This window comes from Patella vulgata, chromosome 7, assembly GCF_932274485.2.
Source record: "Patella vulgata chromosome 7, xgPatVulg1.2, whole genome shotgun sequence".
Lineage (NCBI taxonomy): Eukaryota > Metazoa > Mollusca > Gastropoda > Patellidae > Patella > Patella vulgata.
Window position 1 is genome coordinate 56,292,690 of NC_065885.2, and position 16,097 is coordinate 56,308,786.

General features: G+C 37.8%; 1 protein-coding gene across 1 annotated transcript in view; it reads right to left on the reverse strand.

Moving 5' to 3' along the window:
- The window catches only part of LOC126826832 (carbonic anhydrase-related protein 10), a 45,894-nt gene extending 30,364 nt beyond the window's left edge, over nt 1-15,530 (reverse strand). Inside the window, exons 1-2 of the mRNA XM_050555939.2 lie at nt 15,226-15,530; nt 4,976-5,023 (exon numbers count right to left, since the gene is read on the reverse strand). Coding sequence (XP_050411896.1) covers nt 4,976-5,023; nt 15,226-15,295 — 118 coding nt within the window. The 5' untranslated portion in view covers nt 15,296-15,530. The remainder of the gene's footprint in view (nt 1-4,975; nt 5,024-15,225) is intronic.
- Between the last annotated feature and the right edge of the window lie 567 nt (nt 15,531-16,097).

Genomic DNA, 16,097 nt, shown 5'->3' on the forward strand with positions numbered 1-16,097 from the left:
CTGATTAAGTAACAGTACTGCTAGATAATACATGTAAACTCGACATCGGACGCGGGAAAGGTTAAGGCGGGGCCCCGGTGATCCGAGAACATTTTGAATATACGTCATGTCATTGTCATTGGGGATGTCTGGTGCTAAGGTGGTGCATAACATTCAAATTCATTAGCTACACCACCCCAAACAGGAAAAAGTGCAAAATTACACGTTTCATATAAAAAGAATAATAAATGTTTTTTGTATACTGTCATTTAGATCCCCAACTCCTCACGGCGCCGTCTACCCTCAGGGACATTTGCCAATGAAAAGTTAAAAAGCATAATATAGGACATCAATGGGATCCCACCCTAGTAAACTGTTGTGTATCAATATTTTATAACCAAATGTCGATAAGTTTACATTTTCACGCCTAACATATCAAACATTTATTCATCATCATTAATATAATTGGGTGTAATAACTCTTTAATTATATCATCCGGGTTGATGCATTAAGTAAATTAATTACTATTTATTCTGGAACAATTAATAAATCATTAATTTCATTGTCGATAACAACCAATATTTAAAGATATATTTCCTCGACAGATGTGATACTAAATATATGACCGTGGACTGGTAAACTAACCGCCATTACGTAATACACTTACAACAAGACGTTGAATGGGCGATACATTATGGGAGATTAGATAAAGAGCTGGCAGTTCTCACTATAATAGTTAAAAACTAGATAATGTAAAGACAATTTGCTGAAAATTTCGTTCAAATTGATCCACTATGAACCGAGAACTAAGCGAATGACATTTCTGCCTAGCCTCGGTCATCATTACTAAAGTCTATACGATAAAAAACATAGCCTCTTTCACCCATTCCATGATTAAATTATGAATGGAAGTCGAGCAGCAAATGGGATCATAATTCAGTAAATATCGCAGGCTAGCGATGCCATCGAAAGTTGATTATGGTCTGGATAAGTTAATTAATGTCTAATTAAACATACATTATGCAAGAGCTAAATATGCCTATTGTAGGTCTTTCTTTAGGCAAGAAATGTTATATATACTATTAATTAGACATTAATTAACGTATCCAGACCATAATCAACTCTCGATGTCAACGCTAGCCTGCGATAATTGTTGGATTATGATCCGATTTGCTGCATAACTTTCCTTCTCGATTTAACGATTAAATGGATAATCGAGACTATGATTTTTGTCGTACCGATTTTAGTAATGATGACCGAGGCTATGCGGAACTTTCGATCGCTTATTTCTCGGTTCATAGTGGATCAATTTGACTGAAATTTTCAGCAAATTGCCTTTACATTATTGAGTTTTTAACTATTATATTGAGAACTACCAATTCGTTATCGAATCTCCCATAATGTATCTTTAATAATTTAGATAACATTTCAGGCTTAAAGAAAGACCTGCAATTGGCAGATTTAGCTCTTGCATAATGTATGTTTAAATGTTGCATCGCTTAGAATTTTCTGAATTCAAGTATTATAAAAGCAGCGAAAATGAGCTGCAGGAGATAGAATTATAAAAAATTGGTTTATAATAGAGAATATTGACACCCATCGAGTAACAGCAGTAAAACGTTTTAGCATGTATATGATAATTTGTTTTTAAAACATTTTATGTTTTTTTGTATCACGATGCACAAATGGCTTGACAGTCATACAATAAAAGCTCTTTGTTAGGACTCCACTCACAAAGAGAGACAAAAATCAATATTTGTTAAAATATAAATGTATGGATACATGATTTAGTTGTCAGCTCAAAGTGGGTGATTATATTTTAAAATGCAGCTATTAAAGGGACATAATTTGAAAGAAAGAAATTACGCAACTGTTCGAATTTTAGTTGTTGTTAGACTTGTAAAAAATAATAATTTTGAAAATATTACCTAAGGCCCGACAGTATCTGAAAGCCCAGGGGCCTACAGAATCTTAATTCGGCTTTCGCAAGGCTAAGTAGGAGAATATTGCCGGGCGGTGGTGTATCCAGTACTATTCTTTGAATTACAACCGCGAGGGTTTTTTCCGTGCACTCCAGTGTGCATACGTGTGGATCCGATATTTCGTCACCCATCCGAATGACTAGGTAGAAATTCCTTCTCAGCCATTCAGGCGCTGCATCAGACAAGCAGGGACCGAGTTTGAATAATTCTTCTCGGCCAACAGGATTCTATCCGCTCGACTACCACAGTCGACAGTTTAAGTTGTAATTGTAAGTATGGAAATTAATTATCCACGGTCTAGCGGACGCTTAGAGGGGAGAGTAGGTTGAGCTATATCGAACGAAAATGTAACCGTATATAGATGCTGTCCTATCCTTCACACAATGAACCACAGATGACAATAATAACGTTGTAGATATCTCGATCTAATCAGACCAAGATACAACTTTCGTTTCGTTTCGGTTTAGATTTTATGTTTTTCGGTTCAGATTTAATGTTCTGGGCCTGTTTCTCGAATTCTTAACTAAAGTTAAAATCCAAATTTGAGTAGATACTTCTGTTTTGATTGGCTATGCACTAAAATCAATCTAATGTTATCCAATCAAATTACTAAAATTTGGATTTTATCTTAGTTAAAATTTCGAGAAAAAGGGCCCCTGGGTTACCCGCTTATATCTCATCGGGAAACCCCGGAGCAAATCAACGAGATTAATTACTCACTAACTGGGAGGTGTAAACGGGATCCCTTCCGGTGTTGGTCGAGAAAACTCCTCGATATTTACCAGCCCAGTGCAGAATGGAAGGCCTAAGGAGGAACAACGTAAATAGCATCGGTAAGTGGGTACGACGCTGGTTCCCCTTGTCAGTGATGCAGGACGGAGGGCCTGATAAGGACAGCTGTCTAGTCGGATGGTACGAAAAACCGAGGTCCCGTGTACATGTTGGCAGTTGGAATTCGATATAAGAGTAGGCCGTAGCGCCGCTGCCCGGGTAAAATTTCCCTCATAGCACACTGTATGGCGTATGCCCGTCTTCATTAGCCCAGTTTAGGAGAGAAACAGTGGGACGTTAAACCCCATGTCATTTCATTTCATTTCATTTCGTAAATAGCATCAAGTCATTCATGTAAGCGTTGGCGTGCACCTAAATGCACCCATCACCGTTGGGATTCAGTGAAGATTAGGCGGAAACGCCACTGCCCTTCATTGTAAGACTGTTGTAGAATTTTTGCTTATTAAATTAATATCATTGTATTAATACTATATCTTTGGCTAATTGTTGGGTTCACATACATGTGTTGTGGAGAAGTCATGTCTCACGCACTTAAAATCAAAATGAGACATGGATTGATACATAAAAAAGATTTATAAACCAAAACATAGCTGGTTCTATGTGAAAACAAAATATCACCAGATCACTCGTAGTGGAAAATTCCTATTGCATCATTTGGCTTAGTAATTAATTACGTCATATTTGACCAAGTAGATAACTGAAAGCCGAAACCCAAGGATAGAAAACCAACAGAGCTCTGACCGTTCGGCAGATAGCCGGTAAATTCGGGGGAGACCGCCTAGGTTCGAGAGATACCAACTGGATGGAGTAAACCCCATTGATTTGTAGGAGAGACATATGATGTTGGCATCCGTCAGTAAACTCGATCTACAAATTAGCGGGTGGTAAGAAAGACATGTTAATTTTAAAGGAGCTATATCGCTAAAATTTTGAACCTAGAAATTGACACAAATGGGTCGCAAAGCATATAATAATGTAATATGAATGTATATGAACTGATTTACATTCAATCGTTTCCGTTTTTACTCTAATTTCAAATAAATTATGTTCGGCGAAATACGCCAGAAGTCTCAATCGAAGGGCAATCTTTAGCGTCTGGTTATTCCAGTCTACACTGATATTATTTATTGTGCATACTCACCAGATAAAAACATGACATCACAGTTTGACATGATTTGTGAAATATGTCTAGCCTCGTTCTTCAAATGACTTGTTACAAATGGCGCTGAAACGCATTATGGTACACGATCCGTGTACGAGTGATAAAATGTTTATTTTGTCTTAAATATTGGATATCAGAAGCCCATCTTTTCACGGTAAGATCACAACATCAATGTTGATTTAAATTGACAAATAATTCGTGTTTTCAGTATCGAAGACTTTGGATGATTATGCAGTGTAACCGTTATGTATTCAGAGCTTAATATAAAACTGTAGTCAAGAGACTCTTGTATTTGTTGTTCTGGTTAATCATGTCAGTTAAGATGCAGTATATTCAATCACAACGTGAAGCTGTCATTAACATGGAATGTCAGAAACAAACTAGACGATCAAGGGCTGTTCCAATATATGTTGTAAGAAAAGAGTGCATGGGTCATACGTAGGATGTCGCGATCGGTTTGTCGGGGGCCCGCTTTCCACATCAGAGTCAGACAGACGACCCATGGTACTACATCATAAGTATACATTGCATGATGCATGTCTGTATTCATTAGTCCGGTTGGTGCAGAAAAGTAGGAAGTTAAACCTCATTTTATTCAATAGCACCAGCTAGATATTGAACTTCTCCGTGGATCAAACGTCGCTGATCTAAACGCCGGTCTTCCCATTCGTGTTCAGTTTACTCGACGCTTTGGTTTATAGCAGGATGATTTTAACACATCAAATTGGCTACGGTAAACTGATAAAAAAGTAAACTGAACATGAATGGGTAGACCGGCGTTAAGTTTACCCGATGCTTTGATTTATAGCAGGATGATTTTAACACATCAAATTGGCTGCGTTAAACTGATAAAGAAGTAAACTGAACATGAATGGGTAGACCGGCACTTAGTTCACCCAATGCTTTGGCTAAGTTAAACTGATAAGGAAAATAACACAACTACAATAGAAACTGGGATGATATAAAGATGTTCTAGATTTATATGTCTTGAGAAATAAGAAAATCGGATAATTGGCTAAAATGGAATATAGTCACACAAAATAAATTCCGCTCAACTTACCCGAAGGACCTTCATACGACCACCACTCCTTCCACGATATTCGTTCATCTACAATTAAAGAAAAAACATCGGTTAACCGAGTTTAAAATATGAAGGAAATGAAAAATGGTGTTTAATCTCCACTCATCACCATAGTTCGTTGGAGGGCTAATATCGTACTCCTCGCAGTGTTTCGTTTTATTACACCTAATCCCACTCAAGCACTGGCGTAACGAAAGCAAATTTTTGTTCCAAATTATGACTGGTTAATGGTCCGATTAACAACCAATACCTAAATCCGTAACAATATCATTCGGGTTTAAACAGAGCCCCAAATATGTTTACATAACGTTACGTCACGACTCACGATATTTACGACGCCCAATTAACCAGTACATAGCAGTATATTGCAGAAAAGCTAATTGGGTGACAAACGAGGCTACCAAAAATGGCTACAATGTAAACAATATTGTTTGGAGACCAACAATACTTTCACCGTTTTTAATACCTTAAATCACTGTCCAGAGTTTTAGGAAAGATCCCAGATTTAACGAAAGGCTGTCATCTTGCTGTAGGCAGGAGAGGTTTGATTGAACGGGAAGAATAGACACACTCCCTCAAAAGCTCAAGTATCAGAAGTCAATCCAGCAATGCCCAGAGAGGGATTTCTCAGACCATTGCTTCAGGAATATGGGTTAATATATTGCATTCTTTATTTCATGCGTCGACATCGGGAGCAAACTAGATAAAACCCATTACAAGAATCTCCCGATCACGGCTGTTATTAACAGATATGAACTAGCGGAGTTAAATTTATATAAGCTTGGCTTGTTTTCAAATCCATTATATCAGTATTGTATCTACTCCTGTCTAACTCAAAATATAATATCGTTTAAACCAACTAGACCAGAGTGACATGTTTTAGGACTAAAGTGGATTCTGTTACTATATCTGTTTCATTTGGCTCACACTACTTGGGCTGATGGCGCTAAAGATGTAATGTAAAATTATAACGAAACTAGACACTAACGTGTATATTTATCTGGCTGTATGATTCTTCTAATGAACGGAAATATGGAATCGCGGCTCTAAAGCACGGAGGTGTGGTTCATGGATTTTAAAATAGAGATATATCTTCAATGGCTGAGTTCAAACCAAGAAGGCAACTTCGACAAAAAAGACCCATCTACTTATTTTTATTATTTTAAAATTTTATTAACAAGGTGAATGTTTTATGAATATATTTGTGTACATTATTAAACATCTTAACTATAATACTTTAAGGGTTTATAACTCAAATTAATTCGTATTAAACAACTTAAAGTGTATAATACGTCGAGAGATTTATAACCCAAATTAACCCGTATACTACTTCTAGAGATTTATAACCCGCATTAACACGTATTAAACATCTCAAACTAAATATTATTTGTAAGGGTCTAGATCATAAGGTCTGTCATTGAGTAAAGTGGCTTACACGTGATAGGGTCACTTATCCAGCCGCGTGGGTTTTTTTCTGGGTTTTCTCCCACAGCTAAAGACCCTAAGCGCAAGCGAATTTTTTAAATAAAATTGTCCATGTGTTAATATGTTAGTCCCGAAATGACTTAGATTGTTTCGAGTGAACGCCCCCCCCCCCCACGGCCTCTGTTTATGTATAATGTCTCCTAGTCTGGAATGTCATTGGTCCACATGGTTCAGGTTAACAATTGTGAGTATCTGTTGAATACGGTCTTTATATATATATAATTTGATTTAATTCCGATATTGCATCCTACAATCTCGATAAACTTGTTCTCGTCTGAAAAGCAAGAAAGTTTAATAATGTAATTTGTCTGGGATTTGGATGCTATGCTAAAATAGTTTCTGTTAGAATATCAGTGTACAGAAAAAAACATGCTTAGTGAACCAATCAAATCAAAAGTAGTATTAGGTGCTCTAAACAGGGGGCTTGGATGGCCGAGTAGTTAATGCGTGCGTGTTGCATTATAAGGTCTGTCATTGAGCCAAGCTGCGTGGTTTTGATCCAACCTCCTGGGGTTTCACCGGGTTCTCTGGTTTCCTCCCACTGCTAAAAACCCCTACGCATAAGCGAATAAATGAAATAAAATTGAACAATAATAATGTTAGTTCCGAAAATGACCTAGCCTCTCTCTCTCTCTCTCTCTCTCTCTCTCTCTCTCTCGTTTTAATTTTTATGGCTACATGTGCAGTATTTTGCCGGGCAGCTGCCTTCCCACCTACTCTTCGTAGATGTTGAGGATCATTTTACGTGCATGCCAATATGTACACGGGTTAACCTCGTCTGTTCGTACTATCCGAATAACTAGCCACATCTTCCTGGTCATGGCCTCTTTTCACTACTTATTGCTGAATGGGTACATTTATTTGTTTATTTCTATTTTTGGTTTCTTGTGTTTTGTTTGTTTGTTTGTTGGGGGGGGGGGGCATGTCATAATCATATTCTAGCTATTTCATCAATATCAAATTCCATATATGGGCATACGTTTTAGTGACTCATTTAGGTGCATTGTGATAGTGTAATTAAAAGGACATCATTTGAAAGTACTGGTTTCAAATTATTTGTTGGTTGTGACCCCATTCCAGAAACCATTATCTGAACAAAGTCACCTTTTACTATGAAACATCATCATTATTTACAGATCAAAATGTTGTAATGAGAGTCTGAGGAAACACATCGTGAGCGTGAGAGAGGGAAGACGATTGGCAATGTGACAAGAGGTGTATAGATCAGAGATTTATATGTTTTTCATGAAAACATAGCATTTTTTCCAAAGTTTTAGAGATGTTCGCCACGACCTCATAAAAAGTGCTTCATGATCCCAGCTTGGAATCCAGGTTTAAAAGGGATTCTCTATATTTTGGCAAAGGTTTGTCCCTTTAAAAATAATATAAGTGAAGACTTCGACGTAAAAGTTGAAGTATTAAAATTGTCAATTTTCGTGCTCTTGGGATTTCACAAGGGATTATTTTCAAATCTCCCACTTAACTTCTCTTTCAATAATCAATCACCTTTACCCCCATCTACTAACTCGCGTCACGTGCTTCATTAAACATCTATTGATTGGTTGACATTTGGGCATCACGAGCCATTCGGTTTATGTAGCGCCACTGCAACGTTTTCTAACGTTATTTATTATTTATCTGTCGGTTGGAGGAGCTTATCACCTGATTACTATTAGTTTAAATCAATCAATACCCAGTGTTTTAAAAGCTTGTTAAGTGTGTGCATCCGTATTCACCTTTTACTTGCGATTAAACACGAAGGACAATATCTTCCAGATGATTTCATTGTTAATGGAACTCTTATCTCTCTCAGTTCCAACAAAGATTGGGGTTTCATCCAGTACATTGAACAATATTCACCTCTCGTGATTGAATATGTGTTGAGTAAATGATTAAAAAGATTCATTTTGAGATCAAACTAATGTGTTTTGTAGAGTCGCACTATAGAAGATTGATAATCTAAACGCAGTTAATGTGGGGGGTTTATTATTCGCGATTTCTTTCTTTAAACGACTGGGCTAGTGACGCCTCTAGGTTTTTGACCTCGTGGTTATCTAGTGAAATAAAATGGGGTTTGGGATCCTACTTTTCTGCAACAACCAGGCTAATGAAGACGGAAGTACGCCATGTAGCGTGTTAAATTTTGAACGAACAACCAGACACTGTTAGTGAACCTTACACGTCACTGAACTATCATGGCTACTAATTAACTTCTCAAAAGCTCCGGCTTCCATGTCCATTCCAAATCATCTCTTTAGTTGTATATAATCATTGGTGATTTCGTGCGCGGGACATGGTATGTTAATATTTTTATAGATCACCTGATACTATTTCTCCTTTCAAATTAATTTATCATTCAGTATTTAAGATTCCAACAGAGGTTAAGTTTGGAGATGTGGTCTACATTCAACTATTAGTTTATTTTGTGAGATTGGCATAATCATAGGGTGAGTGGTTGCTAATTGTAGGTGTTTCTAACAAGAATGTTGTCACTTTTCGCAAACATGGAAGATTTCATGTCGGCAGCCCATGTTCAGTCGGTAGAAGCAAATAGCAAAAATCAAACAGGGGGATCCTGTTTTAGTTAGTACCTTGTCGTGGTGTATTTAGAATTGACCACCGATTGGAGACCAGCTTATATGTTCATAGTGATTGACACCAACGTCTCCTTTTTAGTGACATTTCGCTACTTCACAAGAAAATATTGGAACGGCGCCTTGATAAATATAATAAAGCACCTTGCTTTTATTTTCATCTTATAAATTAATAAATAATTACATGTACAATGTTTGAAAATTTAATTTCAAGCGAAAAACGGTTATTACCTAAGTCACAGCTCACAGACCAGTAGCGGACCAAGACTTTGGACTCACGATCAGCAACCAGATCTTGGTAATCATTGTAATATTAAAGAAATTCAGTAGGGGATGTGGCCTTGATTCTACCTTGGATATTATCAGGACGCCCAGCTATCTCTGGAATCCTTCAGGGTTTACGGGCTTTATAAGCTTCATTAGAGTGACAGTAGATCCACCCCTGACTGGCACTCACGGGTCAATTTTTAAAAAAAAAACAATAATACTATCAATACTGCAGAAACGTGATGTTTCTGTAACTCAATCTATTCTTACAGTCCTGTTCAAATTGTACTTTAACTGTTTTACTAAATGAACTATTTGAAGAGCATTATTGCGTGATGGAAAAGTGCTCATTGCAATTTAAAAGTCATCGAGAGGATTTGTTAGGAATTTTGTAGGCAAATTGATTTAGATCACGTAATACTGCCCACAGGCGCAACCGAAGAGGACTCTGCTTTTATAATATACTTCCTTGACCCGAGTTTTGTACGTGTATTTATAATAATCTATAATATAGGGGGTATTTTAACTGGAATGACAGAAGTTTAAGGTGTGCAAGGAACAAACAGGTGATATTCGGCAGTACTCATTTGTTCTTTTGAAATCTCAATTATTAAGGGGGGGGGGGCACGGTTGCTAAGTGAGTAAGACGCTGGCTCGCTGGCCTGGACGTCGCGGATTCTATCCCGGTGTTGGCCGAGAAGGTTCATCGGGATTTTCCGGTTGTGCAGCTGTCTAGTAGTTCGGATAGGAGGAAAAAACGAGGTCCCGTGTACACATTGGCGTGCAGGTAAAAGATCCCTAGGCAGTTGGAAGTCGATGTTGATATAAGAGTAGGCCGTAGCGCCACTGTCCGGGCAAAATATCCCTCATAGCACTCTGTGTGGCGTAAGCCCGTCTTCATTAGCCCAATTATTAAGAATGAAACCTAGAATTGTTACTCATTTGTTGCTAAGTTACAACCTAGAAAAAATCCTTCTAGAATGGAGACAGATGAGTCCATTGACTAAACCCAAAGTCCAACGATCATGGATCTTAACGTCCTCCTCGCCGAGGGCGATATCGGAGATAAACGCTTCCGGGGGAAACTTGTCGGAGGAGCCAGTCCATCATGGGGTGGGAATTGTGTGGCGAGAAAGGATAATATTCGTGGCCTTCATCTTTTGGTTACAGGCGTAGCCGTGTCTTTAGATACAAATTTAAGAAGATTTCAAGAAAGAATAAATGCATTATCTGGTTTCCTAAAAGCCACCCATCACTCCGTATAACAAAAGCAGCGATAAACGGGAGCTCTATATCCAGTTGCAGTTGGTGTAAATCACGGAAAAATAATTTTGTTCCATCAAGTTTAACTCCTGCCATGGAAATTGACTTTCTACCTGACATTAAAAAGCTTGATGATCGATTATGACACCATTGTCTAGATATTGATCAGTGTAACACGGTTCTTACAATACACACCGTAAATAGATTAGCGGCGAGATCAAAGATATTTTTTACCTGCTTGATAACAAAGAACACACTAGATTATTGTATCAACAAGTCTGAAATCTCTGTGAAGTGACAAATGTGTTTGCATAGAAAATCATAGGTTAATAATACATGAAAAGTCATTATGTTGTCCTGCAATATAAAGAAGGGTCTTTTTGATGCGTTTATTTATGAGACTGAAATGTTACTTTGTCTCAACAGAAGTCATCTAACACATTTGCTATCTTATCTCCACTCCGCCTACTAGCCTGAACTACACATCGCGCATTAATTGTATTCTCATTTACCATCAAACACTGATACCATTCTCATTTACCATCAGTATCAGAGCTATCATCCATCCTGATCCCATTCTTATTTACCATTGGTATCTGAGCTACTTTCTATCCGTGATAACCTTATCAATTACCATCAGTATCAGAACCACCACCCACCCCTGATACTAATCCAATCTATCATCAGTATCTGAAACACCATCCACCCCAGATACTCTTCCCATTTACCATCAATATTTGAACTATCATCCAACCCTGATACCATTCCCATTTGCCATCAGTATCTGAAAAACCACCCACCCCTGATACTAGTCCCATTTACCATCAATATTTGAACTAACGTCCATCCCTGATACCATTTTCATTTACCATCAGTATCTGAACTACCTTCTATCCCCCGATAACTTTATCATTTACTATCAGTATCTGAACTATCATCCAACCCTGATACCATTTTCATTTACCATCAGTATCTAAACTATCCTCAACCCCAGATACAATTCTCATTTACCACCAAAATTTGAACTATCATCCACCCCAGATACTTCCCCATTTACGATCAGTATCTGAACTATCATCCAACCCTGATACTGTTCTCATTTACCATTGGTACCTTCAACCCTGGTACTATTCTCGTTAACCATCAGTATCTAAACTATCCTTAACCCCTGATCCTATTATCATTTACCACCAGTATCTAAATTAAATTTCTATCCACACTAAAAACCTGATATCAACATTCTCATTTACCATCAGAATTTAAACTTTACCTTCAAAATTGGACCCACCTTTCACCGCTGATACAACTTGAACTACGCCCCATCCAAATACTTAATTCTACCATTCGTTTCATTTAACATTCATTATTGAGCCGCGGTGACTCAGTGTGTAAGTTACTTTCTCGCTAGCCTTGGGTACTCGGGTTCGATCCCAGTATTGACCGAGAAATTACCTCGGGATTTTTCAGCGTGATTCCTCTTGTCATTGATGTGGGAAGGAGAGCCTGGCAAGGAAAGCTGTCTAGTCGTTTGGATGGTACTAACATCCGTGCACCCGTGTACACATTGACAATTGGAATAGGCCACAGTGCCGCTGTCCGGGTAAAAATTTCTTTTCATTAGTCCAGTCGGTGCAGAAAATTAGAACGATTAACCCCATTTCATGTTTAACACCCACCACTACTACCTCCTACGGCAAACCTGGTATCACCACGCACTGGTCTTACTTAGCACTAATAGCTGAACCATCGTCTATTTCTGTCCATGCAAAACAGAAATGCATTTAGCCACATTATAATCGCTAAACACCCGTTGACACATAAATACGAAGGACCATCCGTGACATTTCTCTATAAATCTCCATCAATGGAAGGACATTAATCATTGACGAATAATGAAATTCAATCCAATGCCAATTAAACCACATGCCATTACAACCACGGATAGGAGTGAAAAAGAAAAAGGCTAACGTTTTATTACCAGCGAAAGATCTCAGAAATTCCATTGATCATTCATTCAATATGAGAGGTGACCAAATCACAATGGACGTGTCATGGTAAAAGTGAAAAAGAAAAGGCAAACGTTTTATTACAAGTAAACGATCTCAGAAATTCCAGTTATTATTCATTCAATATGAGAGGTGATCAAATTGCAAAGAACGTGTCATATTCAATGGTTGAATAGGAGAGCACGAGATTATTGGCAATAACTGATAAAGTGAAAAGTTGTCAAATAATATGAAGGGAAGAGAAGTGATTATTAGTTCGTTACCACGAGAAACATCATCTCTACGTGACTGGAACAACAAGCAAATAATATTAACCCACAATTTATTTCCCAGTAATAGTAAGTCTAGCTATCTGGCAGCAAATAATATCGTGATTGTTTTTATTTCATAAAATGTCACAATACGGATTGCTCTAGGCTGATAAGAGGCTTAAACTATTATCCTAATCTGTTGCTAATGTCGGGAGAGAAAACAAAATCATAGATCAATTGAGCATTGTCCTAATTAGCAGGCATGGCCAATCTCTTACGCTCAAATGTGCGAAATATCATCCGTATGGTATAACTTTAACAGATTAAATTAGGAAAATGTTAGCATAACGAGAAGTTGATTCTCTTTTGATGTTGCCAAGCTGTTAATATTTTGAGCCAAATGTCTCAATGTCTTGGATCATTATTATGGGCGCAATGTGCCACTTGCAATGGTCCAATTTGACACACGGAATCGTCCAATGTGACAATTGTGGCACGTATCCTAATGCCATGGTGTAGGGCCCAACGATTTTTTAAAATAATATTACAAACTCACTGGATCACCAATAATTGTATGATTACATTGTCGACGACATACTGTGTATTTGGGTTTATGCAAAGATCATATGGATTAAAATCCGACAAAAAGAACCATGTAATAACGTCATTTGGTAATAATCGGATATATTGAAGAGTGACGTAACAGTTTTAGTTATAGTTAAAAATAAATAGAAAATAATTGTGATGATGACCCAATGTCCTACGATGGCGATGACGGTAGTTACATTGATGGATAACCCAATGAGCCAAATGTTTGGAGATTATTATTATAACAATATTCATTACAAAAATGGTTGACTGAAGAAACAATTTGTGTAATAACACCTATTTTTTGTAATAATCGTATGTTGGGAGGAATTTTGTAATAATTTTAGATGTAGATAAAGGGAAGATAATTTTGATGATAGCAAATGAAATGAATTGAAATGGGGTTTAACGTCCTAAGAAGACGGTTAGATGATGACATAGTATAACATAGAGAGAGAGAGGGGGGGGGGGATTAACGTCCACTCCACAGAAACTAGGTGATTTCATTAACATATGGTATATATTTTTATTTCAATAATCCGCTTTTAAGTATAAACAGTTGGAGATAACCAGAAGACCCGGAGAAAACCTAGGCGACCCTACTTCTTGTCACGTATAGTGTAGTATCGAAGCCACGTTACTTGAGTCAATGCCAGACCTTTTGATCTAAAGTGCACCCCTTAGACCACCCCCATCTATAATAAATCAGTGACTGTATTCCATTCTAATGGTCTTTGTTATTTTGTAATTACATGTATGCCTATTTTTAGTAATAATTTAAATTATTACAAATTTTAAGCTAATAAATATTTATGAACCTTATTTTGGTGATCATTACAATTTTCATTCGTTTATTTATAAACCTAATCGAAGAGTTAGATTATTACAAAAGTGGGTTAAACTGTTCCTCAACCCCATGGATTATCAATACGATCATGGTTATTCTTACAAAGCCATGTTTAACGCACAGCCTCCGCAATATATCTCGCCTCAAACTATCAATTAAATTACCCTATGGACCCGCTTTCATCATTTATTTCTTATTCAAGTCAATGTCAAGTATCAATCCACTTAAAAGGATTTCACACACAACTAAAAAATAAATACAAAAGCTCTGAAAGTTAAGTGGCAACCAAAACGTACTGTAACTCTTAATAAAGTGTGTGTGTATGGGTGTGTGTGTGGCGTGTGTGGGTGTGTGTGTGTGGGGGGGGGGCTAATGGTTAGCACGTGCGCGCTGGATCATAAGGTCTGTCATTGAGTATACTGGCGTGGTTTCGATTCCCCGGTTGAACGTGACAAGGAGTAGGGTCGCCTGTCTAACCTCGTGGGTTTCTCCGGGTCCTCCGGTTTCCTCGCACTGCTAAAGACCCCTACGCGGAAGCGAATTATTGAAATAAAATTTAACCATGTTAGTCCCGTAATGACCTAGTTATGGCCCTGTACTCCCTTAGTCCACCTTAACAGCGTCGAAGTTGAACGATACTTTGCTGGGTTATGTCTACAAATAAGGGTTCCAGAAAGAACAAATGGGCTATTTGTTACTTGTACGGCACCAACCATCACTCCCTGTAACAAAACGTCCTGTAACTATTACTAACACTAAGTCCGCCTTGACAGAAAGGAACACTTGGGGTCACATTATATATAATAATAATGATTTATTTTATTTTCAATTCAACCAAAACCGTTTTTTTTTTGTTAAAAATAAAATCAGAAAATGTATTTTGAAGTGTTTTGTAATGTTTAGAAAAAAAATAAAATAAACATCTTACCGAGGGCCTGATTTGATGACGTTTCAACTACTAACAGCACAAACAGCATAGCTAATCTCAGAGAAAACATTTTACACAATTGAATTCTTTACACAGGATTTCAAGTTTCCCTCTATTTATCCCAACTCGTGAACAATATCCGTAACACGCCGTGTACCTTACGACTGGATTATTCGTCTCGTTCAATCATCATATACGTCATATCGTCTATGGAACCATGCCACGCGATGCCTGCAGGTCGATATTCTAACAGATTATAGAGGAAAGTCTGGAAGTTATCGGAATTAGCTGTGACAGGAGTTAAACAGAACGATACACTACGTTTCACCGGGGACTCTTATACTTACCTTGACTGTCGAAGGTTTAGAATACAAGTAGCTTATAGCTTTGTTTAGTGTTTAACTTGTTCATCCACATTTCCCGAGGTTTCAATATACCGCGAAGTAAACTCGAAATCCAATATCAACACTTTGCAATGTATTACATACGGGGGCAAGTTTTACAAGTTTTCTACTGCTGGCAGTTATTGTCTACGCCAGTGATTCTCAACCTTTTTCTGCCAAAGAGAGAGAGAGAAATTGGCTTTAACGTCCACTCGACACAAACTAGTTCATTTCGGGACTAACATATGGATTAATTTTATTTCAATAATTCGCTTCCGCATAGGAGTCTTTAGCAGTGTGGGAGGAAATCGGATGACCCGGAGAAAACCCACGATGTTGGACAGGCGACCCTACTCCTTTTTACGTACAACCGGGGAATCGAAACCACACCAGTTGACTCAATGAAAGACTTTATGGTACAGCGCGCACGTGCTAACCATTCAGCCCCCCCACCCCCCGCCGGCCCTTTTTTGCCAACGGCACACCTTG